Source organism: Schistocerca nitens, chromosome 2, assembly GCF_023898315.1.
Source record: "Schistocerca nitens isolate TAMUIC-IGC-003100 chromosome 2, iqSchNite1.1, whole genome shotgun sequence".
In the NCBI taxonomy this organism is placed as follows: domain Eukaryota; kingdom Metazoa; phylum Arthropoda; class Insecta; order Orthoptera; family Acrididae; genus Schistocerca; species Schistocerca nitens.
Window position 1 is genome coordinate 1,077,591,248 of NC_064615.1, and position 25,460 is coordinate 1,077,616,707.

General features: G+C 44.0%; 1 protein-coding gene across 1 annotated transcript in view; it reads right to left on the reverse strand.

Moving 5' to 3' along the window:
* The window catches only part of LOC126237474 (facilitated trehalose transporter Tret1-like), a 347,188-nt gene extending 322,843 nt beyond the window's left edge, over positions 1-24,345 (reverse strand). The window contains exon 1 of the mRNA XM_049947617.1: positions 24,203-24,345. Coding sequence (XP_049803574.1) covers positions 24,203-24,205 — 3 coding nt within the window. The 5' untranslated portion in view covers positions 24,206-24,345. The remainder of the gene's footprint in view (positions 1-24,202) is intronic.
* Positions 24,346-25,460: the final 1,115 nt, after the last annotated feature.

Here is a 25,460-nt window from a genome sequence, read left to right on the forward strand (position 1 = left end):
AGGGGCCACAGTCACTGTTAATTCGGCTCGATACATTCGCATGTTAGAAACATCCTTGAAACTAGAACTGAGAAGACGAAGGATCCATTTCAAATATGTCGCATCCATAGATTCAGGAGATAGTCTCCATATCCGTACACGTCTCCGAAAGCCCGTATCGATGATGTTTCAGTGAATGGTCCGCTCGCTGACACTTGTTGATGCCCAGCATTGAAATCTGCAGCAATTTGCGGAACGGTTGTACTTCAGTCACGTTGAAAGATTCCCTTCAGCCGTCGTTGGTCTCGTTCTTGCAGGACGTTTTTCCGACCGTAGCGATGTCGGAGATTTGATGTTTTATCCGATTCCTGATGTTCACGGTGCACTCTGAAAATGGTCGTACGGGAAAATCCCCACTTCATCGCATTGTAGGAACAGTAACCGATCTAACAACTGCATCAGACACTTGTCGTCTTATATAGGCGTTGCCGACCGCAGTGACGTACAGGTATTCTGTCTGTTTACATATCTCTGTACTTGAATACGCATGCCTGTACCAGTTTCTTTGGCGCTTCAGTGTAGTAATAGTAGTATGCGATGTACACTACAATGAACCGGCTAAGGCTTTGCTGAAGAGGAAGTGCTGCTCCCGTGTGATAAAAAGAAGAAAAATCGAAAATTTCGTAATCAAGAGATTCTAATAACGTTTTATTCCCTTCTCTTTACGAATACAGTATTTTGAATGTGACACGTACCGTTCTGTCGTGTATGGGCTCAGTGGTTACAACTGCTGCTGTCGCCGCAGCAAGAAAAGGTATTTATGAATTGATTGATTACTGCAAATTCGGAATAAAACAAGTAAATGAAAATTTATGCGAAGTGATTGAACAACAAGGCATTATTTGATAGAAAATATAAATGGAAAATATGAATGTAATTATCGGAAGAAGTCGCGAAATTTCTAAGTATCTTGTTAGCGAATGAACTAATGAGTATGCAGTGTAAAAGTGAAAACAATATTATTTAGCGAACAGGTCATAAGTTCATGAAAAACCTTGTCACGAACAAAATTAATTTTATTATTCTGTGGTCATATGGTTGCTGAGGCGAAGAAATATTTATGGCTTCTCTCCTGTACGTGCGTTGAAGTCTCCGCATTGACGTGACTTCATTAGCATACTTGTGGTAGAACTGCACTTATGATGAATGTGGCACATTCACAACAGGGACATGTAGTAGATGTTACTAGTTTTAAATATAGAGTACATAAATAGTACGTATTTTTTTCTTTATATCATTGTCACAGCGACGTGGAAACGATACTATACCTATATGCTGCTGTAAACGTTTCATAAAAATTATCATTTCAGGGGTATCCTTAAAGAAATGGCTCCAAGACAAAAATTCGTGAATTTTTAAGCGAAGGGGACGCATCCTTGCGGTTGCATGTCCACGCACCAAAACTTCCCGTCACCAAATATCAAAAATGGTTCAAATGGCTCTGAGCACTATGGGACTCAACTGCTGAGGTTATTAGTCCCCTAGAACTTAGAACTAGTTAAACCTAAGGACATCACAAACATCCATGCCCGAGGCAGGATTCGAACCTGCGACCGTAGCGGTCTTGCGGTTCCAGACTGCAGCGCCTTTAACCGCACGGCCACTTCGGCCGGCCCACCAAATATCAAATATTACGGAATGCAGCGCAACTCACTAACATACCAACTGAAATAACGAGATAAAACAGTAAAAAGACGGTCGCTTCTGCAAAAAATATTTATAAATACGGCAGTGAGTATTACTGCAGAGGATATATACGGAATTTCATGGAAGATCAGACTTTATTTCGATGGCATTTTACCAAAATTAGAAGACACATGAAAACACACTTTCTACTAAGTCTTTCGAAACAACACAGACTGCCAGTGGTGAATTGAAATTGACATTTCTTTACAGTGACAGCACTCAGGAACTATTGATTAATGTGTGAGTCGAAATTAATTTTATAAAATCATTAACAGTTGCAGAGATTGCCTTTATACATTTCTGATATTCATATATTCTAGCGTTTGTAATATTACAGAAGAGGGTTAAACTGCGCTGTGGCGACTGCCTCATAGCAGTTTACAAGAGTTTAACTTACTGCATGGGCTGTTCTGTTCCAGTGCAGCTGGCATACATAAGTGAATCGAAAATCAGCGCGAGACCATTTTATTATAAAAGAAAACGTTCATTCTATACATGGAAGACTGGTAGGAAGTGAATGTCAGCAGTAATAACTACGCGGTTAAATGTTCAAATGGCTCTGAGCACTATGGGACTTAACATCTGAGGTCATCAGTCCCCTAGAACTTAGAACTACTTAAACCTAACTAACCTCAGGACATCACACACATCCATGCCCGAGGCAGGATTGGAACCTGCGACCGTAGCGGTCGCGCGGTTCCAGACTGAAGCGCCTAGAAGCGCTCGGCCACGGCCGACGCTTATCGGTGACCCATGACGTCTGTTAGCTCAGTACATAGCGCAGGACAGAAATACACTACTGGCTATTAAAATTGCTACACCAAGAAGAAATGCAGATGATAAACGGGTATTCACTGGACGTGGAGGCCAGTCCTGCTGCCATTAAATGGCTGTCACATTTGGACATAACTTTTTGACGAATTGTAGCTGTGATTATATTTCAACTTTGCTCAGATATAATAATGACTTGTGTTTGTTCTGTTTATATTATTATGTATGTGTGTATATGTATATTTGTATTTGTGTGTTATGTTATGTAAATTTACGATGTCAATACCGCACTTGCACTGGTAAATCCATACGATAAATAAATAAATAAATTGAACAAATATATTATACTAGAACTGACATGTGATTACATTTTCACGCAATTTGGGTGCATAGATCCTGATAAATCGGTATCCAGAACCACAACCTCTGGCCGTAATAACGGCCTTGATACACATGGGCATTGAGTCCAACAGAGCTTGGATGGCGTGTACAGGTACAGCTGCCTAAGCAGCTTCAACACGATACCACAGTTCATCAAGAGTAGGGACTGGCATATTGTGACGAGCCAGTTAGTTGCTCGGCCACCATTGACCAGACGTTTTCAATTGGTGAGAGATCTGGAGAATGTGCAGGCCAGGACAGCAGTCGAACATTTTCTGTATCCAGAAAGGCCCGTACAGGACCAGCAACATGCGGTCGTGCATTATCCTGCTGAAATGTAGGGTTTCGCAGGGATCGCATGAGGGGTAGAGGCACGGGTCGTAACACATCTGAAATGTAACGTCCACTGTTCAAAGTGCCGTCAATGCGAACAAGAGTGGCACCCCATACCATCACGCCGGGTGATACGCCAGTATGGCGATGACGAAAACACGCTCCCAATGTGCGATCACCGCGATGTCGCCAAACACGGATGCGACCATCATGATGCTGTAAACAGAACCTGGATTCACCCGAAAAAATGACGTTTTGCCATTCGTGAACCCAGGTTCGTCGTTGAGTACACCATCGCAGGTGCTGCTGTCTATGATGCAGCGTCAAGGGTTACCGCAGCCATGGTCTCCGAACTGATAGTCCATACTGTTGCAAACGTCGTCGATTTGTTCGTGCAGATGGTTGTCTTGCAAACGTCCCCATCTGTTGACTCAGGGATCGAGACTTGGCTGCACAATCCGTTACAGCCATGCGGATGCCTCTCATCTCGACTGCCGGTGATACGAGGTCGTTGGGAACCAGTACGGCGTTCCGTACTACCCTCCTGAACCGACCGATTCCATATGCTGCTAACAGTCATTGGATCTCGATGAACGCGAGCAGCAATGTCACAATACGCTAAACCGCAATCGCGATAGGCTACAATCCGACCTTCATCAAAGTCGGAAACGTGATGGTACGCATTTCTCCTCCTTACACGAGGCATCGCAACAACGTTTCACCAGGCAACGCCGGTCAACTGCTGTTTGTGTATGATAAATCGGTTGTAAACTTTTCCTCATGTCAGCACGTTGTAGGTGTCGCCACCGGCGCCAACCTTGTGTGAATACTCTGAAAAGCTAATCATTTGCATGTCACAGCATCGTCTTCCTGTCGGTTAAATTTCGCGTCTGTAGCACGTCATCTTCGTGGTGTAGCAATTTTAATGGCCAGTAGTGTATAACATGTTACGTGCGAGATCAAGTCCGTGATGGAGGAGATGGTCAGTACCACGGTGACAGCATCGGCTTCGCCAGTCCCGAAGCTTTCTGTCACGTCCGGCGTGCCACATTTTTCTCCTTCTCCTTCACCTGCTCCTTCTCGCACGCCCGCTCCTTTTCCGCTTCCCACTCTGTCCGGTTATCCTTGCCAAGTCGCACGTACCTGGCCGCCCCTGCGCTCTCCCCGCCAGGGTGTCGCTGCCCCCCACCCCCACCCCCTACCCCACGCGAGGCCCCTCCGCCCCCCGCCCCCTGCCGCCACAGGCCAGAGTGACTTGCTGCGACGCAGAATGGCTGCCCCGCGGCCCGAGCTGGAGCCAGCGAATCTTGAGGCGGTGTCGTAAGCCGCCCGCCTGACTGGCGCCGGCGACCTAGCGCCGTTTTCTCCCTCGCCGTGGCCCTTAGCGGCCCCATACTGCGCGACCGGTCGCCAACTCCCTGACAGACGGCCGTTCCAGTTGCGGATCGCCCAGCTTTCCACCTTTCTGCGACAGACTACACTGCATCTCATCAACGGCCTAACTTCCTAACGGAAGATTCGACTGGCACCGTGCAGGCTGTTTCGTTGGCGACTCAGAAGTTCAGCAGCAGAGCCTACAGGTGGGGCAGCTGTATGTTACCCCTAAAGAGCGTCTCGTCGTAGGCTCTTCTCTAAACGCTCGTTTCACAGCAAACGGGGAAAATACGGCAAGAGTCGTCATCCAATCCTGCGTCCGGCCATCCTGATTTAGGTTTTCCGTGATTTCCCTAAATCGCTTCAGGCAAATGCCGGGGTGGTTCCTTTGACAGGGCACGGCCGACTTACTTCCCCATCCATCCCTAATCCGATGAGACCGATGACCTTGCTGTTTGGTCTCTTCCCCAGATCAACCCAACCTCAACCATCATCCAATTTCCCAGGAACCCGGATCAGTACAGGAGGAGTCAAAACAAGTGAGCCGGAGTCTCGGCTTTTCCGTTTCTGAAAAAACGACAGTCAAAGTTTGCGAGGTATTTTCGACCGCATTGTATGCTCAGACGAAGTGGTGGCTCAGTGTTTAGCGTCGCCGCTTGTTAATTTTGCAGCCCGTGTTCGAAACCCTACTATGGTTTTTATTTATTCTATTTTTACTGCTTTCATTTATCTTCTCGTCTCCATACGTTATCTTATCAAAATCGAGGATACAAGGGCTTTATATTAATTCTACAATTACAACTGGATTTCACAATCAGTATCACACATTTCTTATACGCTGAAGAGCGAAAGAAACTGGTATACCTGCCTAATATCGTGTAGGTCCACCGCGAGCACGCAGAAGTGCCGCATCGCAACGTGGAATGGACGTCGACTAATATCTGAAGTAGTACTGGAGGGAGCTGGCACCATGAATTTTGCAGAGCAGTCCATAAATCCGTAAGAGGCGGTTGTGAGGGTACTGGTGTGCAGTATCTGTAAGTGGTTGTTCTTTGGAGGGCGGCAATGCCCAGTGGCGCAGAGAGTCGCAAGCAGAGGCAGTTGTTCAGAGGCTGTGGAGGGTGTAGGCAGCGTGAGCCAAAGGCGGTTGCGTAGCGAAGGATGTTTAATAGTAGTGGCACACAGTGTCAATAATAGTGTGTTTATGTTTGTGCAGTGTGATAAAGGAAATAAATTAAATTTTACCAGTTCTTAATGCGTCTCCATCAGTACTACCACACCATTGCATTTAACAATGAACGAAGTCTCGATATACATGGTCAACTACAACAAGAGGATTATAACATAATAATCATTAATTAACCCATGTTGTTGTTGTTGTGGTCTTCAGTTCTGAGACTGGTTTGATGCAGCTCTCCATGCTACTGTATCCTGTGCAAGCTTCTTCATCTCCCAGTACCTACTGCAACCTACATCCTTCTGAATCTGATGAATATCTGATGAATATCTCTTGGTCTCCCTCTACGATTTTTACCCTCCACGCTGCCCTCCAATGCTAAATTTGTGATCCCTTGATGCCTCAAAACATGTCCTACCAAACGATCCCTTCTTCTAGTCAAGTTGTGCCACAAACTTCTCTTCTCCCCAATCCTATTCAATACCTCCTCATTAGTTACGTGATCTACCCACCTTATCTTCAGCATTCTTCTGTAGCACCACATTTCGAAAGCTTCTATTCTCTTCTTGTCCAAACTGGTTATCGTCCATGCTTCACTTCCATACATGGCTACACTCCATACAAATACTTTCAGAAACGACTTCCTGACACATAAATCTATACACGATGTTAACAAATTTCTCTTCTTCAGAAACGATTTCCTTGCCATTGCCAGTCTACATTTTATATCCTCTCTACTTCGACCATCATCAGTTATTTTAGTCCTTAAATAGCAAAACTCCTTTACTACTTGTAAGTGTCTCATTTCCTAATCTAATCCCCTCAGCATCACCCGATTTAATTTGACTACATTCCATTATCCTCGTTTTGCTTTTGTTGATGTTCATCTTATATCCTCCTTTCAAGACACTGTCCATTCCGTTCAACTGCTCTTCCAAGTCCTTTGCTGTCTCTGACAGAATTACAATGTCATCGGCGAACCTCAAAGTTTTTATTTCTTCTCCATGAATTTTAATACCTACTCCGAATTTTTCTTTTGTTTCCTTTACTGCTTGCTCAATATACAGATTGAATAACATCGGGGAGAGGCTACAACCCTGTCTCACTCCTTTCCCAACCACTGCTTCCCTTTCATGCCCCTCGACTCTTATAACTGCCATCTGGTTTCTGTACGAATTGTAAATAGCCTTTCGCTCACTGTATTTTACCCCTGCCACCTTCAGAATTTGAAAGAGAGTATTCCAGTTAACGTTGTCAAAAGCTTTCTCTAAGTCTACAAATGCTAGAAACGTACGTTTGCCTTTTCTTAATCTTTCTTCTAAGATAAGTCGTAAGGTTAGTATTGCCTCACGTGTTCCAACATTTCTACAGAATCCAAACTGATCTTCCCCGCGGTCCGCTTCTACCAGTTTTTCCATTCGTCTGTAAAGAATTCGCGTTAGTATTTTGCAGCTGTGACTTATTAAACTGATAGTTCGGTAATTTTCACATCTGTCAACACCTGCTTTCTTTGGGATTGGAATTATTATATTCTTCTTGAAGTCTGTGGGTATTTCGCCTGTCTCATACATCTTGCTCACCAGATGGTAGAGTTTTGTCATGACTGGCTCTCCCAAGGCCATCAGTAGTTCTAATGGAATGTTGTCTACTCCCGGGGCCTTGTTTCTACTCAGGTCTTTCAGTGCTCTGTGAAACTCTTCACGCAGTATCTTATCTCCCATTTCATCTACATCTACATCCTCTTCCATTTCCATAATATTGTCCTCAAGTACATCGCCCTTGTATAAACCCTCTATATACTCCTTCCACCTTTCTGCCTGCCGGCCGCGGTGGTCTAGCGGTTCTAGGCGCTCAGTCCGGAACCGCGTGACTGCTACGGTCGCAGGTTCGAATCCTGCCTCGGGCATGGATGTGTGTGATGTCCTTAGTTAGGTTTAAGTAGTTCTATGTTCTAGGGGACTTATGACCACAGATGTTGAGTCCCATAGTGCTCAGAGCCATTTGAACCACCTTTCTGCCTTCCCTTCTGTACTTAGAACTGGGTTGCCATCTGAGCTCTTGATATTCATACAAGTGGTTCTCTTCTCTCCAAAGGTCTCTTTAATTTTTAATTTAATTTAATTTAATTAACCCATATTATCTCCAAACATAAGGGAGCTTATAGGGTGAAGATTTCGTCTGAACACCACATTGCAAGGCATCCCAGATACGCTCAATAAAGTTCATGTCTGGGGAGTTTGGTGGCCAACGGAAGTGTTTAAATTCAGAAGAGTGTTCCTGGAGCCACACAGTAGCAATTCTGGACGTGTGAAGTGTCGCATTCTCGTGCTGGAGTTGCCCAAGTTCGTCGGAATGCACAATGGACATGAATGGATGCAGGTGATCAGACAGGATGCTTACGTGCGTGTCACCTGTCAAGAGTCCGGTCTAGACTTATCAGGGGTCCCATATCACTCCAACTGCACACGCCCCCACCATTACAGAGTCTCCATCAGCCTGAACATTCTCCTGCTGACGTACAGGGCTAATGGATTCATGAGGTTGTCTCCATACCCGTACACGTTCATCCGCTCGATACTATTTGAAACGGGATTCGTCCCCCCAGGCATCATCTTACCAGTTACCAACAGTTCGCCGGCCGATGTGGCCGAGCGGTTCTAGGCTCTTCAGTCTGGAACCGCGCGACCGCTACAGTCGCAGGTTCGAATCCTGCCTCGGGCATGGATGTGTGTGATGTCCTTAGGTTGGTTAGGCTCAAGTAGTTCTAAGTTCTAGGGGACTGATGACCTCAGATGTTGAGTCCCATACTGCTAAGAGCCATTTCAACCATCTGAATAAAGTGCATACAGCAAATTTCCATGGACCTAAAAATTATACTGGAGCAATAAGTAATACAACACTGAATCCATTATTGTATTACGCATTGCTCCAGTATAATTTTTAGGACCATGGCATCATGTTGTATGCACTCATCGTTAAAACTCGCAAATAATGCGATAAGCATAACCTTCTGAAGAAGGGCACTAAGTATCCGAAACCTGTAAAGAAATTAAATTTCTTTTATGCAACTGGTTGCTTATTATTTATATACGACTACAGTTGCAGAGGATGGATAAAAATGCTAAAATACTGATATCAATTCTTGTATTTTATTCATATCCTTATTCTTCATGAAGACTTGATGCGTTGCCGTGGATGATACCGATCGTAGAAACATTCGAAACCCAGATATTCCGAACACCACAAGAATCGTGCGAAGGCAGGTTTTCCACAGTGACGTTTCTTCGTATGCATCTCACTACGGAAAGAAACGTCGTTTTATTTGTGAAGATTTCGCGCGTCGGCAATAATTCGTGGTAAAAATGCATACGGATCACTTTTCCAAAAACTGGCGCTTGATGTTGATCACGATTCAAGATTCACCACAGGAATTTCAGTTTCAAATAATTTTCTCAGTTTTTAATAATTCACTCATCTGACATGCAATTAGTAGACGAATAGGGACAAGGTTATAGCAGTGAACAATGAAAAAGACACGTGTAGTAATCTTCTACAGACATGGGTATATAAATGAAAAACAAAAATACAAGTAATAATCGGGGTTTGAACAGAGGGCGCAAATTAAGGAGCCGTGACGCAAACCACTCTACTACCATTTCGCTTTAGAATATCCGCCGTAAGAGGCACTGAAATTACCTTGAAAATACTTCGAATACTTTGATCGTCGTTTTTTCAAAAACGGTCAAGTATCTACAGATCAACTGAGACACGTATTAGCTTATTTTGACACGTCTTCCACTGAGCCAAGTTCCGGGGAAATCGTGTTCTGGCACTTGCCATGTTCTGCTCCTAAGCTGTTGAGCCAGGCGCCGCACCGTCGTGGAACTGAATGCCGTCGTTGAAGAGTTTCCTCCACCTGTTGCGGTCTTCAGCGACTTCCTCCCATATGTCGCAGTAAATATTAAATACTTTCATGTCGCGTTTTTCGCAGATGATGCAAATCGATACCGTCTTCTGGAGCTGATACTTTCGTGTATACTACCGCATAATCTACGAACAGTCTTCCGACGCTTTCTACTAGATCATTTGTATACAAGGTAAACTGTAACGTTTCTGTGGCACTTCCCTAGGCTACTCCATAAATTACCTTTACATCTGTAGATTTTATTCCCGTTAAGAGCGACTTCTTAAATTTTATCTACAAAGAAGTCCTGAATCAGTTGCAAAACTGGTTCGATACTTGATAACCTCGTATTCGTTTAACTAACCGTCAGCGCGGGACGCTGACGAAGACCTTCCTTAAGTCAAGGAACACGGCATCAACCATAGCGCCGTTGTCTACAGCGCTGAGATCTAGTGGACGAATAGAGCGAGCTGTTGGCAGAATCCATGTAGATTTTCACAGAGGAAATTTTCGTTCTCCAGAAACGTAATAATGTCAAACTTGATGTAATCCTACAACAGATCGACGTCAACGAGATGAGGCGATAATAATGTGCATTCCTTGATGGATGGGTTACATTTCATTAATATTCTTACTTTGAATCTGCCTCGCATCTGCTACGATTCTTCTTGGGAATGGGATTGATTGGCGCTTTTTTCCAGTCGCTAGGTACCTTTCGCTGCTCCAGTGATCTACGATAAACTGTCGCTAGAAGGGGAGCAAGTTCTATCGCATAATCTTTGTAAAATCTTGTGGGTATCTCATGTGAGGCCTTTCCACTGCCAAGTGATTTTAGTTGCTTTTCTATTCCGCGTTTGGTTATCTTAATATCTGATATTTCGACGGAAATACGATGATTGAAAGGAGAAACCGTAGTACGATTTTCCTCGGTGAATCAATTTAGGAAGACCGAATTTAATATTTCGGCCTTTTCTTTATTCCGTTTTGCTGCCTTTATGGTCACTGAGTAGATTACTTCGACCCACTTATTGATTTTACATCATACCAAAACCTCTTAAGGCTTTTAGTCACATCAATTGACAAAAATTTGCTTTCAAAGTCACTGTGTCTGCTAGGTATTGACTTCTTTTGAATTGGTGATGCTCTGTTGACATAGCAGTTTCCTAACACGGCTATTAAACCACCACGGTCTTTCGCGTCTCTTAAAGCCTTGCTCGGAACATAATAGTTTAAGGCCTGTTGAAAGATGCTTTTAAATTTTTTCCATTTGTGCTCAACCTCTTTGCCCTCAGTAGTTAATATTTGTTGTTGACTACTCAGATACTTCGCAATGTGTATCCTGTCATTGTTGGTAACCAAAAATATTTTCCTACCTTTCGCAACATTCCTTGTAATAGGACGGGTTCGCGAGTGTTAGCCAAGCAGTCACTCTTGTAGACTATGACTGCATTTCTTACAGCGTGTTTCCAATGAATCGAAGTCTCGTACCTGGTTCACTTACGACGGACCATATGCGACCACTCCATTTCATATATGCAAAAAAAAAAAAAAACTGTTACACCGAGTCAATCGTATGATTTAACTGAATGCGGTTGTGACTGGTAGATATTGTAGTCATAAAGAACTTCGTTTTGTGCGTCTTGTGAAATGCATAATTTTACGTTTCCGAACATTTAAAACTAGTTGTCAGTCTTTGCACCACATTGAAACCTTATCAAGAGTTGAGTATTTGTGCGGCTGTTTTCCGCAGACAATATTTCATTATAGGTAACTGCGACATCTGTAAAAAGCCTGATGTTAACTATCAACGTTGTTTGCCACGACTTCAATACAAGATGAGCAGCAAGGGTCCCTCAAAGCAACTGGTTTCCACAACACTACCACAACCAAAAATGGCTCTGAGCACTATGGGACTTAACATCTACGGTCATCAGTCCTACCACAACCCCAAGTATATATTGCTGACATACGAAGTTCACCTTTTTAGTATTTTGCCTACTAACAGCCGCTCACATGGTTGCAGATGACATGATGTTCGTTAAGTAAAAAACGGCAACAGAAAAAAGCGCACAGAAAATATGTCGCAGACCGCGACAATAATTGCTTAAAACATGCTGTAACATACAATAAATAAGGTAATATAAAAGTGTCCATAGAAAACTATATTTCAAAAAACGAATAGTAAAAATGTAATAATGTGCTACTGCGTTTGTATAACCATGCTATTTTCTGCGTGTTTTAGATTAAAAAAGCCCACTGATTATGGTGATATCTGTGCCGAAATTAGTTTGGAGAATAAAGAAGTAAACAAATAACAAGGTGTTCATCAAGGCGGACTCACTTTTCTGGTATTACTGTATTTCTACGTCTTCCGGTGACACTCTGTTCAGAACAGCATGCTGCGTTGCTCCCCACCAACAAATCCTCAATCCAATAACAGTATGGTTGTCGTGTCTGCGTTCTTGTTTAACAAGAAGTCTTAAATCGCGATCTTCTTGTGACAACTGTCGATGAATATATAGTAATCGCTTGGAACCCGCTTAGGTCATCCTGTGGCTACGTGGGAATCCTTTTCCACGAGTTTGTATGCGTCTGCCGAGTCCCCTGCCTCATTGCAGACTACGATTTATTCTCCCTCAGCGTCCCCCTATATGTGCATAGACAGTATTTCCTCCTGCAGGAGCGCTATTGTTAGAACAATGGGGGTGTTGTAAATATTAATAGAAGCTTGCTGGCGCATAGTTCTCGGAAGCCATATAGTAGGCATCCATGGAACAAACCGATACTTTCCTGATTTAAAATTCAAATGGAAAACTTGTGTTCGGAATAGAGATACACCACCACTTAGAAATCGTAGCTACTGCTGCTGCCGTGTTATTGTTCTTTTGTTGTTTTTATCGCTAGTTTCATTTAAATGCACAGGTGTACTGAGGTGTATCTGACTGAATCATGGGTTTAAAGTAATTCAGCATCATACGTATGTCATCGTAGAATTGTTAGCAGATAAACGGCTGTTGTATTTTTCTCATTAGCAGAGTGACTTGCTCATGCGCAGTCACTTTCAGGGACACCGGAAGACGATCGAAGGCAGTTATTTCGATCATGGTATCAAGATTAGCTTTCCATCGTCTGTTTTATATGCATCCGATAATAGTGATCTTTTTCTCGCCCGATGTGGCGACCAGTAATTAATAGCTTGTTAACGGTTACAGATGTGGAATGGAGATACACATTTCTTTTTTAATCGAATGACGAATTTTTTTAACTACCTTCATTCATGGACTCCTACATATTGAAATGATGTAATGGATGACAATCGCAATAGAAAAAGAGTCAGTCGTATTAGAAAGAAAGTGAAGGAAATTTTCTAAATGTGAGGCCGAAGGCATTTGTCAGAGCCCTGTCGTCCGACATTTAAACGGCAGTGTAGCTGGAACTTCCACTGCGATCAATTACAGGTATTTCTCAGAGCTCTGGTATCTCTCTTTTCGTCACACACACACACACACACACACACACACATATATATATATATATATATATATATATATATATACGAAGAGAAAGTATTTCGTTTAATTTATCGGTAAATAAATAAGTTAAAGGTATGAAACATGCAGAAAAATACCTCATTTGTTCACCATCACTTCCCGAAACCATTTTCCCCAATTTCCTAACATCAGGATGTGTCAACGTTGTATGCAAAATACAGTATTTCATTGGATGCGCCGAGTGTATCTAAATATAACTTTGGTTGTATGCATGAATATGTAGCAGCCATTTATTTGAGATCTGCTCACTTGACTTTTTGTGGAGACTAAAGGCATTAACGTGTAAATTATGTACTATTTCACGTTAATCTCCACCAAATCCCCCCCCCCCCCTCTCTCTCTCTCTCTCTCTCTCTCTCTCTCTCTCTCTCTCTCTCTCTCTCTCTCTCTCTCTCTCTGTGTGTGTGTGTGTGTGTGTGTGTGTGTGTGTGTGTGTGTGTGTAGGGGAGGGCTAAGGGCGAACCACACACACACACACACACACACACACACACACACACACACTTGCGTTGACTGTCACGTAGGATGAGATGTCTAGTTCGTGTGTGGAGGATAACTCAGCCTAAGCGTCTAAGCCATTCCGGGCGGCCTTGCAAGGCCGACAGTCGGTCGGTCAGCGAGCTCGTGCGGTCGTCGGAGGTCATTCGCACATCTCTGGCTGGCTGCCGCTACGTGGAGAATTTTCACGACCAGGAAGACTTTTCCCTTATCGGTGTACAACACATTTTTAAAGTGTAAATAATTCAAAAGCCAAGATCGCTTAAACACTGTTTACTAGATGACCGGTTTCAACACACTAAAGGTGCCATCATCGGATCTGAATGTAGCTTAACATGTATAAATCATTTGGATACAACGATACGTGAGGCAGACCAGCTGATATAAAATCATTGTCACAGAAATAAAAATTAAAAAACAACTGCTCTCATGGTCATTCTACTCCATCAGATATACAAAACTGAAGTCACAAGATAAAACTATTTGACACATAACCGCAGCTCGACTAACAACGGTCGGCATGTAGTCTAGCTGCTGTCATGTGTCAAATGGTTTTATCTTGTGACTTCAATTTTGTATATCTGATGGAGTAGAATGACCATGAGAGCAGTTGTTTTTTAATTTTTATTTCTGCGACAATGATTTTTATCAGGTGGTCTGCCTCACGTGTCGTTATATCCAAATGATTTATACATGTTAAGCTACATTCAGGTCCGATGATGGCGCCTTGAGTGTGTTGAAACCGGTCATCTAGTAAACAGTGTTTAAGCGATCTTGGCTTTTGAATTATTTATACAGCAGAGTGGTCGCCCCACAACAAACTACGTGTTCACTGCAAAACATTTTTAAAGAATGTAACAGCGTTTTCAGGCCGCAACAGTGTCGAAACTTTGAACTGCGTACCTATTTCAAATAAACTTAACGATAAATCATGATCTTACATCGAAGCGCGGTTTACACGAGCGACTTTTTGGGCAATATGGATTCCTCATGGAGAGTGCTCGTCAGCTGTCGACCAAGTAACGAGTGGATCGGTGTTGTTAATCATCAGTTGATCGTGCCGAGTGTAGAGTTCTAGAATTCTGACTACACGGAAGACTGCGCCTACGTCTATGGCGTCGTCTGCTCACATCGGAAATAAACTTAGTTTAGCCGTGCTCCTTACAATACTGTATTTTGTAATAAGTTTCCTTTACTTTACGTCTATGGTCACAAACCTTTTCTTAACAGATTACCGGCTTCGGTCTATAATGACGATCATCAGATACGTTTCATAAAAACAAAGTCCTAATGTACTGCAGCCATAGTGGCATCGTCAAATGTTAAATGCAGAATCAGCACAAGCATCGTCAAATATATATAAATAACATCGTATGCACGAGTCATGTTGTCAGTAGCACTTTGAGTAGTGCTCAACATGCTGACAACATGACTCGTGTATATGATGTTATTTATATATATTTGACGATGCTGGTGCTGATTCTGCATTTAACATTTGACGATGCCACTATGGCTGCAGTACATTAGGACTTTGTTTTTATGAAACGGATCAAATGTAAACACTTACAAATGCCTTACGATACACATTCTGTAATGATGTTGCTTAACACCGGCCTTAACCAGTTCCATAACAGTAGCGACGCTCGCTAATAAAAAAAATATTGTTACCCTCTACTAAATCTAGTAATGTTAGATGAGGAAATAGCGAAACACAAAAACACACAAATTTAGTAATCTACGTACTTCAAGAAAATGTACGTCTCTGATACAAATATTTTGGAAAGCAAAATCGGTACACTTCGTTCAGAAAAATGCAGGTCGGCACGTGGCCATACATGCTATTTGGCCTCATTCGCTATTAGTTTACTGGTCCTCAGATTACTAAACGTACCACGTTGTCAAATGTATCGTACATTGCTGTGCGTTATAGCCTGGTTTTTAGCTGTACGACAGCTAAGTATTTGTGGCGTAACGTCTTTATGTAAACATTGTTAAATCTGCACAATTTCACTTCTGGCTATTAATAAGGGTTGATGGCGAAAGATATCGAAATGTTGATAAATAAGAATTTTGTGCAGCTATAAGGTGTTCGTGGAGATAATACAAATCAACAAATAGCGGTACACTATTTGTAATTCAGTGCTTTCAACAGTTGCATAAATGACATGTTGGACACTAATTGAATAACGTAGGAAAAAAACTGGTTCGTATTGAATGAGATTTTCCCATGGAAGGTGGGTAAAGATTAAATGGGTAGATCGAATAAACAATAAAGAGACACAAAATCGAATTGATTTGGGGGAGGGGAAGAAATTTACGGCACAAGTTCAGTAGCAGTAGAGATCGGTTGGTAGTACACATGCTGAGCTTTCGAGGAATAGTTTGGTAATGGAGGGTAGTGTGGTACAAATGCATGAAGGAGATACAGATTTGAGTAGGTTTCAAATGGATGTATGGTGCATCAGTTGCTTTTTTTAAAAAAAAAGCTCCTCCCGAACGGACCATGAAGTACCAACGGTACCGACCAGCCGCCGTGTCATCCTCAGCCCGTAGGCGTCACTGGATGCGGATATGGAGGGGCATGCGCTCAGCACACTACTCTAGCGGCCGTATGTCAGTTTCCGAGACCGGAGCCGCTACTTATCGATCAAGTAGCTCCTCAGTTTGCCTCACAAGGGCTGAGTGTATCCCGCTTGCCAACAGCGCTCGGCAGACCGGATGGTCACCCATCCAAGTGCTAGTCCAGCACGTCAGTGCTCATCTTCGGTATCTGACGGGAACCGGTGTTACCAGTGCGGCAAGGCCGTTGGCACTGCGGCGATTACAGCCATTATGAAATCCATTACATGTATTTGCAGTTACGAATATGGACTACCATCAGCTGTATAACGGAATGACGACAGTGAAAATTTGTGCCGCAGCGGTTCTTGGACCCGGATTTCCAGCTTACCGCGAGCGGTCGCATTAACTGCTTCGGCTATCCGTGCACGCTTCACGGCCAGACTCATTACTTCCATACGCCGTGAAGCATGTGTCCACAACCTGGACTCGTACATCCATTATGTATATTCCCGTGCGGGAGAGACATTTTACTTGGAAGTCGCTTGCCCGGTGGCGGCGGGTAAATACCATGTTGCAGTGCCTGTGTTAAGATGCAAAGATGCCTCGGATATCGTTATTCGGAATAATACATGCCTGCAACATCGTATTTATCCGCCGACACCAGACAAGTGACATTTCAAGTAAAATGTCTCCCCTGTATGGGAATATACATGACGGATGTACGAGTACAGGTTGTGGACACATGCTTGACGACATATGGAAGTTCTGAGTTTGGCCGTGAGTCTTGCACGGATAGCCAAATGGTAAGGCTTGCCATAAGCGGGAAATCCGTGTTCTAGTTACTGTCGGACACAAATTTTTACTGTCGTCATTTCATTCTACAGCTGATGGTAATCCATACTCGCAACTGTGAATAGTGTATTTAGACGAAGGTGATAAGGAAACAACAACAACAGTAATACGAGGAACGGGGAAAAAAATTCGCAAGGCTTTCCAGGGTAGCGAACTCGCAAGCTTTCAGTCGCTGACTGGCATGTGCAACAACCTGCCACGATCTGCTTCAGATGCTGCTCACCTTCGCGGAAGGTCGCTGGAAAAACCAGACCAAGCAAACGTGCTCCAGCGCGCTTACACACACACACACACACACACACACACACACACACACACACACACACTGCTCAGCTCCCAAAAATGGCAGAGGCGCGTTAATAACAACAGCAAGCCGAAAATTAGCTACCGTTTGCAAATATTTTGTCACTTCATACCAAATGTTACGTAGGTGGCGCCCGGCAGATAGTAAATATTTAAAGACCGTTACGATCACCAGAGTATGATGCTGATGCTGCTGATGCTGCAATAAAAGTCTGTCACAGACTACTAATTTCACTTACACAAATAGCCATCAGGTTCGTAAAATATCAAGCTAATTTACTCAGCACTTACGGAATACTTTGATGTCGATTGTATAATGTATTGTTACAAGGGTAGCTCCACATCGCACCCCTCACAGATTTAGTGGTGAGAAGATCCAGTGGACATCCCGTCAAGAACTGTACACAGGTCGAGTATGAAAACAGGAAGAAGGTGTACTGAACATTCAAAAAAGAAGCAAAATACAAGCAGTGAACGGTCCGAGATGAAGTTGAGCAACATAGAGTGAGTTTCAATAGTCACGGCCTCCTGGTTATGTGGTCACGGTGTTGGACAGTCTTCCATATATATATGGTGGTCCATTGATAGTGACCGGGCCAAATATCTCACGACATAAGCATCAAACGAAAAAACTACAAACAACGAAACTAGTCTAGCTTGAAGAGGGGAACCAGATGGCGCAGTGGTTGGCACGCTAGATGGGGCTGCCATAGGTCAAGCGCATATCAATTGCGTTTTTTAAAAATAGGAACCCCCATTTTTATTACATATTCGTCTAGTACGTAAAGAAATACGAATGTTTTAGTTGACCACTTTTTTCACTTTGTGATAGATGGCGCTGTAATAGTCACAAACGTATAAGTACGTGGTATCACCCAACATCCCGCCAGAGCGGACGGTATTTGCTTCATGATACATTACCCGTGTTAAAATGGACCGTTTACCAATTGCGGAAAAGGTCGACATCGTGTCGGTGTATGGCTATTGTGATCAAAATGCCCAACGGGCTTGCGCTATGTATGCTGCGCGGTATCCTGGACGACATCATCCAAGGGTCCGGACCGTTCACCGGATAGTTACGTTATTTAAGGAAACAGGAAGTCTTAAGCCACGCGTGAAACGTCAACCACGACCTGCAACAAATGATGACCTGCAAGAAATGCCCAAGTAGGTGTTTTAGCTGCTGTCGCGGCTAATCCGCACATCAGTAGCTGACAAATTGCGCGAGAATCGGGAATCTCAAAAACGTCGGTGTTGAGAATGCTACATCAACATCTACTGTACCCGTAGCATATTTCTATGCACCAGGAATTGCATGGCGACGAATTTGAACGTCGTGTACACTTCTGCCACTGGGCACAAGAGAAATTACGGGACGATGACAGATTTTTTGCACGCGGTCTATTTAGCGACGAAGCGTCATTCACCAACAGCGGTAACGTAAACCGGCATAATATGCACTATTGGGCAACGGAATATCCACGATGGCTGCGACAAGTGGAACACCAGCGACCTTGGCGGGTTAATGTATGGTTCGGCTTTATGGGAGGAAGGATAATTGGCCCCCATTTTTCGATGGCAATCTAAATGGTGCAATGTATGCTGATTTCCTACGTAATGTTCTACCGATGTTACTACAAGATGTTTCACTGCATGACAGAATGGCGATGTACTTCCAACATGATGGATGTCCGGCACATAGCTCGCGTGCTGTTGAAGCAGTATTGAACAGCATACTTCATGACAGGTGGATTGGTCGTCGAAGCACCATACCGTGGCCCGCACGTTCATCGGATCTGACGTCCCCGGATTTCTTTCTGTGGGGAAAGTTGAAGGACATTTGCTATTGTGATCCGCCGACAACGCCTGACAACATGCGTCAGCGCATTGTCAATGCATGTGCGAACATTGCGGAAGGCGAACTACTCGCTGTTGAGAGGAATGTCGTACGTATTGCCAAATGCATTGGGGTTGACAGACATCATTTTGAGCATTTATTGCATTAATGTGGTATTTACAGGTAATCACGCTGAACAGCATTCGTTCTCATAAATGATAAGTTGACAAAGGTACATGTATCACATTGGAACAATCGAAATAAAATGTTTAAACGTACCTACGTTCTGTATTTTAATTTAAAAAAACCTACCTGTTACCAACTGTTCGTCTAAAATTGTGAGCCGTATGTTTGTGACTATTACAGCGCCATCTATCACAAAGTGAAAAAAGTGGTCAACTAAAACATTCGTATTTCTTTACGTACTACACGAATATGTAATAAACATGGGGTTCCTATTTAACAAAAACGCAGTTGATATCCGTTTGAGCTATGGCAGCACCATATAGCGGGTGCTTTGTAGTTTTTTCGTTTGACGCTTATTTCTTGAGATATTTGGCCCGGTCACTATCAATGGACCACCCTGTATACCTATCTTTTTCAGAAAATTAGTAACTGTCCATTCGGTCATTGACGTGTCTGTTCGCTGTACTCAGTTTTGTGTCTGTGTCGTTTAACGTCCGTTTTGGAACAGCGACGTATAAAGAAGGGAACTCCAGTCGTACGTATCTGCTATCTGCTATTTGTTCTAGACAAGTACCACATGTTATGACTCTTGCGTACCGTTTTGGGAGTTTTGACTCTTCAATTGCTTTGTTGTAACATTGCTCACACGCGTTTATATGTTTTCATTTCTGTGAGCGGTCTATGCCGTATCTTGTCTGCTCTCACTATTCGTCACATTTACTTGCGACGGTACTATATTCTTAAGACGTGACTCATATTTCATAACCAACGTGTAGTTTGACAACTGGCAAGAGTATAGAAGGAGAACAGACACGTCAATGACGGGATGGGAACTTCGTAATTTCGTGAAAAGAAAAGGGAACAAGAGAGATTTGAACAAGCGTGTACCACTTTGCAGTCCAACACAGTCACCACATGACCACGGCGCAGTGTTTCTTCCACCGCATTCGATGTTGCACATCGTGAGCTTGTGGACCGTTCACTTTCCTATTTTGCTTCTTTTTTCACAGTTCAGTTCCCCTTCTTCATGCTTGGTCTGTGTTCAGTTAATGACGGTCTATAGACTGGGCCATTTTACCACTATATTTGAGGGAAGTCCAATAGGGAGTTCCCCTGGTTAGTGGTTGTTTTCTTTTTTTTTAAGCCATATCATCTATTTACCGTTATAGTTACCATGCCACATAATTTTCCATCAGTGGATATGATTACGGAAACAAGCATTCAGATTACGTTATGCACGCTGAGGGTGGACTTCGACAAAATTTCGGATGTTGCTCTTTCATACTTTCTGATTATTTGGCTTAGGGTCCCTTGGACTCCGATCGCTCGCTACAGAGTAATATTGTAATTATGTTATTTTCGTCTTGCTATATTGTCATATTATTCCATCTTAACTTCTCTTTTTGCCTAAATCATCAATCGTTTCCATAGCGTCTAGCCCCTCATGTACCGGGTCTGCTATTTCAGGATTTGGCAAATTTTATTTTCTTATTTAAGTTTGTATCTGGGCGCTCTTCCTGAGAATACGGTAATCAAGGTAACCTAAAGGAGGCAAGTCGTGTGTGGTATCTGCCTGTGAATCAAGTGAATTTCGTTCTCTGTGCTATCGTATAGTATCTGTGTATGGTATTCTCTGAGGAGGAATTTGGGGACGAGCCCAACATTCGCCTAAACGACAATGGGAAACCGCCTAAAAATCAGACTCGGTCTGACTGGTTACCGGCAACGGTCGTTAACCTGGCTCGGCGTGGATCACCTCGTAGTCTCCCAAGGTCTGATTATTTACGTTACGCTAAACGAGCAGGTCTATGTAAATAATTAATACCTTGTATAATACTTCTTCGTGCTTCTAAACCGGATAAAACCTACCAGATTTCTTTTACTTCAAAAAGTTGTCGATGGCGTCAAGTCACAGTCATGCAATACTATTTAAAAGAGTAGACCACAGTTTGACTGTGTACTATTATATTTATCTTTTGTACTATCCAGATTTCGGCTTCTACGCCACTATCAAGTACAATGCTCAGGTTGTTAGACAGTTATTAAGTCATATTTGTTAATGCTGTCCAAACGTGGTAAACAAGGCTGAGACATGCCTTTAAAGATGTAACTGTCAAACTGGCAGTTACATCTGAAACACATGTGTCGGCCTTGTTTACCTGCTTTGGACTGCATTAACAAATATGACTTAGTAATGGTCTAACAAGCTTTAGCTCTGTACTTGATACTGACATAAGAACCGAAATCTGGATAGTTCAAAAGATAAAATATAATACACAGTCAAATGGCGATTTACTCTTTTACTTTAGTTCAGTTGTGAGATGTAAACGCAGTTGTACTGTTTACACAAAAGATGCGTCAAAATTTGCCTTCGCTCATAATATGCCTGTTACATCGCTTTACACGATGCATTCAGGCTTTTTGAGTCAATGTGCCGGAGTAATTTAATTTACAAGGCTGCCTTTGGTCTTGGGCGAGTTGAAATCGCCGCGTTATTCAGGTGCCATTGCGATTTCTTGTTTCCCTCATACACTTACATATTTTATACATCACTTTTACAGTTAAGAGTCCGCAGAACACATTAAAAAAAGGTAAGAAACATGATATTACTCTGATGTAGCTGCTGACGTTGGAAACATCACGCCTAAAAATCCCATAACACAGGAAAACACACTTGAGAATAATTTCCCGAAACGTATCGTGCGGAACATAAAGGATAATCGTGACTTGCTGCAGCATATGTGATTGTATGACAAATAAAATCGCTATTTTATAGTCACACGCATTGACCAACCAGGACCCCAAAGCAACGTATTTCTTTCTGAAAGCAGTTTGGTGGTATTCAGGATTTCCTCCCCAATATTTTGGCTACAAAACCCTATTTTTCAACATAATCTCCGTTCAATGCGACGGCCTTACGCCACCTTACTGGGAGGGTCTGGGTACAACTATACGTCTTGCTGCATCAATAACCTCCCCATCATCCACGTACCGTTTCCCGGCGAGTACGTCCTTCATTGGGCCAAACAGACGTTAGTCCGAAGTTGGCGAGATCCAGGCTGTAGGGTAAATGAGGAAGAACAGTCCAATGAAGTTTTTGTGAGCTCCTCTCGGGTGCAAAGACTTGCGTGAGGTATTCATGTTTCGGATTTGCAGCTCTTGTCCTTCCTTCTGTGTTTGCAGTTAAATTGTAGGATATAGGCTCCTCCTTTTTGGAAACACAGTTTTTTTTTCTTTTTATCCAAACATGTTTCAGCATCTTAGTGCCATCATCAGTGGTATTGAAAACGTGACTTTGCATGGTATGGTTTTGCAGGACCAACTGTATGGTGTTCTGCACTGGTAGCTTATCATGTTTTGTTGTGACTGCTCCTTCTTTTGCGTTCTGAGGATACTGCACACGCATATTAATGTACTGTATGTAATTTAGATTTATATAAACGCCTTTTTACTTCGCAAAACAAATGTGAGCACATGTTGTGTTTCCTAACCCCGTCGGCGTTCATGCGTTGTCGTGTAAAGGGCCAAGTTCTCTATTTTTGTTGCGACGAAGAAGCTGATGTCGTTTCTTCAATTTCCTGAGGGTAGCACAATGCACTTTATAGAGTTGGTCGCCCCACCATTATGGAGGACATCGCTTAGCCCAGCCACTGTCTATGGTTTTCTTCACTGCCAGGTCACGGTAGACATCCAGCAAGCGCCTATGAAGATCAGCGATGCTGTGGTTCTCCGCCAAAAGAAACTCAGTGTCAGCTTTCTGACGCACCACCGTTAGAAACGCCAGTAGCTCCGCCACGTGTCGGAACTTTAGGAAACTATAGGGGCTGAAGCGGGAATGTTCATCATGTTCCACAACAAATTCCGCACTTTTTTCAAACAAAATTGGCCGAGGAATAAGAGTTGTATTTCTTGTTGAACGCCCTTGTATTTCAGGAGAGTGATTCATGCAAGTTTCCTAGCGACGGCTAGTGTGGGTATGTTGTTGACTGCTGTAGCAGTAATAGGGATGCCGTACGCAAACGTATGAACAAGAGGAAAAAGAAAGTAGTAAGGTCGAAGGTTGGCGCTGATTGTTTCGTGGAAGAGTGGTGTGAAGAGGTAGGTGTGTACTATGACTGAGCCGCGTCATCCCATTCTGTGAACGGTCTTGGAGGGTCCTCTGGACGACGCGGTGGGAAGACTCCTGCTCAGTAGGCGCTGCGCGTCCGGTCATCCTGGCGCGCCAGTTCGCGTTCCCTAATGCAATATTCATGCGGGGTCACCGAGTCCCACCGCTAGAAGACGAGGAGCCTTTTCTCCCGTCTTGGAAAACTCCCGCCAGTCTCCGGGGCTGTCGTTTTGTTCGCGCTGGAACGGTGCGAGGCAGAACGCCCGATGGGGCGCGGCCGTCCGTTAACTGGAGGAGACGAACGGGTGGAGCGGCGGAAAACTTTGGGATTTTCCATCGGCCGTCGCCTCACACGACCAGTTCTCCACTTCTCCCCTCTGTCCGCGCTCTCCCTCCCCCCCCCCCCCCCGACATTTCTCCTCCGAACAGCTCTCCCTCTCCCTCTCCCTCGCCCTTCCACGTTTGTGGTACCTGTTCCCTCCCCTCCACAACTTCGGTCAACCGAGCCACCTGTTGCGAGTGGGGTCGCTCCGCGAGCGGAACCCAACGGCCGCTGGAAGCGCCAGTACCTGTCAGGCGAGGGCAACTACTGAAGAAGTCGCACCCAGATCGGATGACTTAAGAGGTTGTTTTCACTTACCATTGTGACGTCCTCTGTGAACGCTCGCGAAGTGGCCGCCTTGTCAAGGCCGCGACCGATGAGTAGGCTCGTGTCCGATCTCTCAGCACAGTAACTGCCGACGTTCCCGAAGAGAGACAGGTCGCGTCGGTTCACTTGTCGGCCTTGCGGTGATGGAGCGCGAGACGCGCCATCGCGTGTCTTTTATACGCGAATTCATGTCATCACCACATGACGAAATAGCTATTTCCACGATTGGTGCTCTGCAGGAGGGGGAAATGGAGCGGAGGGGGCAGGCAGAATGAAAACAAAGTATAAATAGTTGCGTCCACGGCCGTCGCAGTGATCGGTCGGCGCCGACTTTGTTTCCTTTTTTAGTTAGTGGTGGCTCGCAGGTGAGGAGGGGTAATGGTTCTGAACGGAGGAGAGGAAACAGGCCGGTGCAGAAGGGGCAGTGTGTGATTTCTGGAGAGCAGGAGGAACTACGGTTTTCCGTTTTCATTAGAAGTGACGATCGCTGTGACGATACAACACTGAAGCGTGACCGGCGCATCAGCAGCGCGGCTGTTTGTGCTTTCCTATTTTCCGTACCGGCGTTCTCGCGTAGTTGCATCGTGGCCTTGTGCGTTGTATCATACGACCATCAACAAGTGACATCACATTACCACGCGCTGTGTCAACAGGCGCGTGCAGCGATGCCGCGATTCTACAGCTGTCGCGAAATTACCGGACAGTTTAGGTTGAGGGTGCATCTGTCTTCAGGATCGTAATTTTTGCAACTCTAACCATTTCCCATTTGTGAGAAGAGGGCCTCCAGTGCAACTTCTGATAAGTGTCTACCCAAACTGTGTGTGAATCGAGGCTGACTCTTTAATAGGTCGGTTCAAATGGCTCTGAGCACTATGGGACTTTAACATCTATGGTCATCAGTCCCCTAGAACTCAGAACTAATTAAACCTAAGTAACTTAAGGACATCACTGACATCCATGCCCGAGGCAGGATTCGAACCTGCGACCGTAGCAGTCGCGCGGCTCCGGACTGAGCGCCTAGAACCGCTAGACCACCGCGGCCGGCGCTCTGTAATAGGCTACACCATAAACAGCTGTGTGTGTAGATGTCTTTTGCAGCTGGTCGTGAAGAGGTGATGCAATTCGACGATCGTGCTGTACGCAATTAGGCACGGCACGCAGTTTTTGTACGACCAGCCGACGACGATGTATCCACACCCGTCATAGAATTTGCTCTTGAAACTAGTAATGCTGAATAAACTACAGTTTT